Source organism: Littorina saxatilis, unplaced genomic scaffold, assembly GCF_037325665.1.
Source record: "Littorina saxatilis isolate snail1 unplaced genomic scaffold, US_GU_Lsax_2.0 scaffold_662, whole genome shotgun sequence".
NCBI classification, from domain to species: domain Eukaryota; kingdom Metazoa; phylum Mollusca; class Gastropoda; order Littorinimorpha; family Littorinidae; genus Littorina; species Littorina saxatilis.
The window spans coordinates 1-1,638 of NW_027129112.1; the positions used below are offsets into that span (position 1 = coordinate 1).

The 1,638-nt window shown below is 50.1% G+C and overlaps 1 protein-coding gene across 1 annotated transcript; it reads left to right on the plus strand.

Annotated features, from left to right (window-relative positions):
- Positions 1–316: 316 nt before the first annotated feature.
- LOC138957387 (uncharacterized) lies at positions 317–1,102 on the plus strand. The gene has a single exon (XM_070328509.1). The coding sequence runs from the start codon at positions 317–319 to the stop codon at positions 1,100–1,102; it is 786 nt and encodes a 261-aa protein (XP_070184610.1).
- The last annotated feature ends 536 nt before the right edge of the window (positions 1,103–1,638 follow it).

A 1,638-nucleotide genomic window follows, 5' to 3' on the forward strand; every position in this document is an offset into this window, starting at 1 on the left:
ACACAAGAGAATTCTTTTCTGCTCCAGCAAGTCTCGGGAAGAAACACTGAAGAAGTTGAACGTTGAGAAAGACGAGAAAGGATTCTACAGAGTCGGAGGAAGATTGAGAAATGCCAAGAACCTCATATGGTCCAAGCCAAAATTGCTGCCACAAGACTGTCATGTTTCCAAACTGTTGATCGCCGAAGCACATGAAACTCTGGGACATGCTGGCAGGACCAACGTCATTCACCACATTAGGTCACGTGGTTATTGGATCTTTGGAATACGTCGCGTGGTTGCGCAAGTTTTGAAGGATTGGGTCACATGCAAGAAGATGTACGGAAAGGAGGCTTCACAGAAGATGGCCGATCTTCCTTTGGACAGGGTTGAAGAATCCGCCCCGTTCACATCCTGTGGCATGGACTGTTTCGGCCCCTTCATTGTCGCAGAGGGACGTAGGCAAGTCAAGCGCTACGGCCTTATGATCACGTGTCTCTCCATGCGAGCGATTCACCTCGAAGTCCTGGATGATCTCTCTGCTGATGCCCTCATCAATGGCCTTCGAAACGTCATAGCCATCAGAGGTCCGATCAGGACGTTGAGATGTGACAGAGGTACGAACTTTGTGGGCGCTTCACGAGAGTTGAGGGAAGCTTGGAACTCCATTGAGAAAGAAGAGTTGAAGAAGAGGCTTGAAGATCGTCAATGCGAGTGGATTTTCAACACGCCTAAGGCAAGTCACATGGGAGGAGTCTGGGAAAGGCAGATTGGCACAGTCAGACGAATCCTCAACGGCCTCATGCGCAAATATCCTTCCCGCTTGAGCACTTCCACCCTCAGAACTTTTTTGCTGGAGGTCATGGCTATCGTAAACTCTCGCCCCCTGTCCGTTGAGTCCTTGGAAGACCCCACCGGCCCTCTCCCTCTTACCCCGAACCACATCCTGACAATGAAGGCTGTCGGGGTACTGCCTATCCCTGGCATCTTCGATGGCGCTGACGTCGAGGCGAGGAGAATGGAGAAGAGTTCAGCGACTGGCAGACGAGTTCTGGAGACTGTGGAGGCTAGACTTTTTGGCCTCTTTGCGACGAAGAAGAAAGTGGCTTCTTCCCCAACGTAACGTTGCTGTCGGAGATGTCGTCGTGCTACGTGACATAGCCGTATGCAGAGCAGATTGGCCTCTGGGACTCGTGACGGAGGTTCGCCCCAGCGACGATGGACTCGTGCGAACCTGCAAGCTGAAGACCGTCAAGGTCACCTCGAAGACGAGCCATTCCACTTTCTACTACTGGCGCCCCATCGCTAAGCTGACCGTGCTGGTGAAGGCAGACCCGGACACTCAATGACTTTCCCAGTGAACTTTACTGTTTTCGACAGACCGTTTGTGCATGTTTTGGTCTGACGTAATCCGTTCGCTTCTTTTGACAGGTGGCGCTGTTTTGATTTGGGGAGAAAATTTCGTCTTAATGCAAATATATTTTGTGACTTTGTGGTTTCTCTCCATTTGTATATATGTTTTTGGTTCCGCATTTTGGAACGAAAGCTCTTGACAGAGGCAAGCGCCTAATGAATCGGTTTTGTTTAATCCTTCCCGCGTGCGGATGCCTGTGCTTATGATAAAGAAGACTGAAGATGGTTTTTCTTGATTTGTATTTT

Bases quoted from the DNA above. Each gene is read 5' to 3' on its own strand.
- LOC138957387 (XM_070328509.1), top strand. From the start codon at position 317: ATGTACGGAAAGGAGGCTTCACAGAAGATGGCCGATCTTCCTTTGGAC.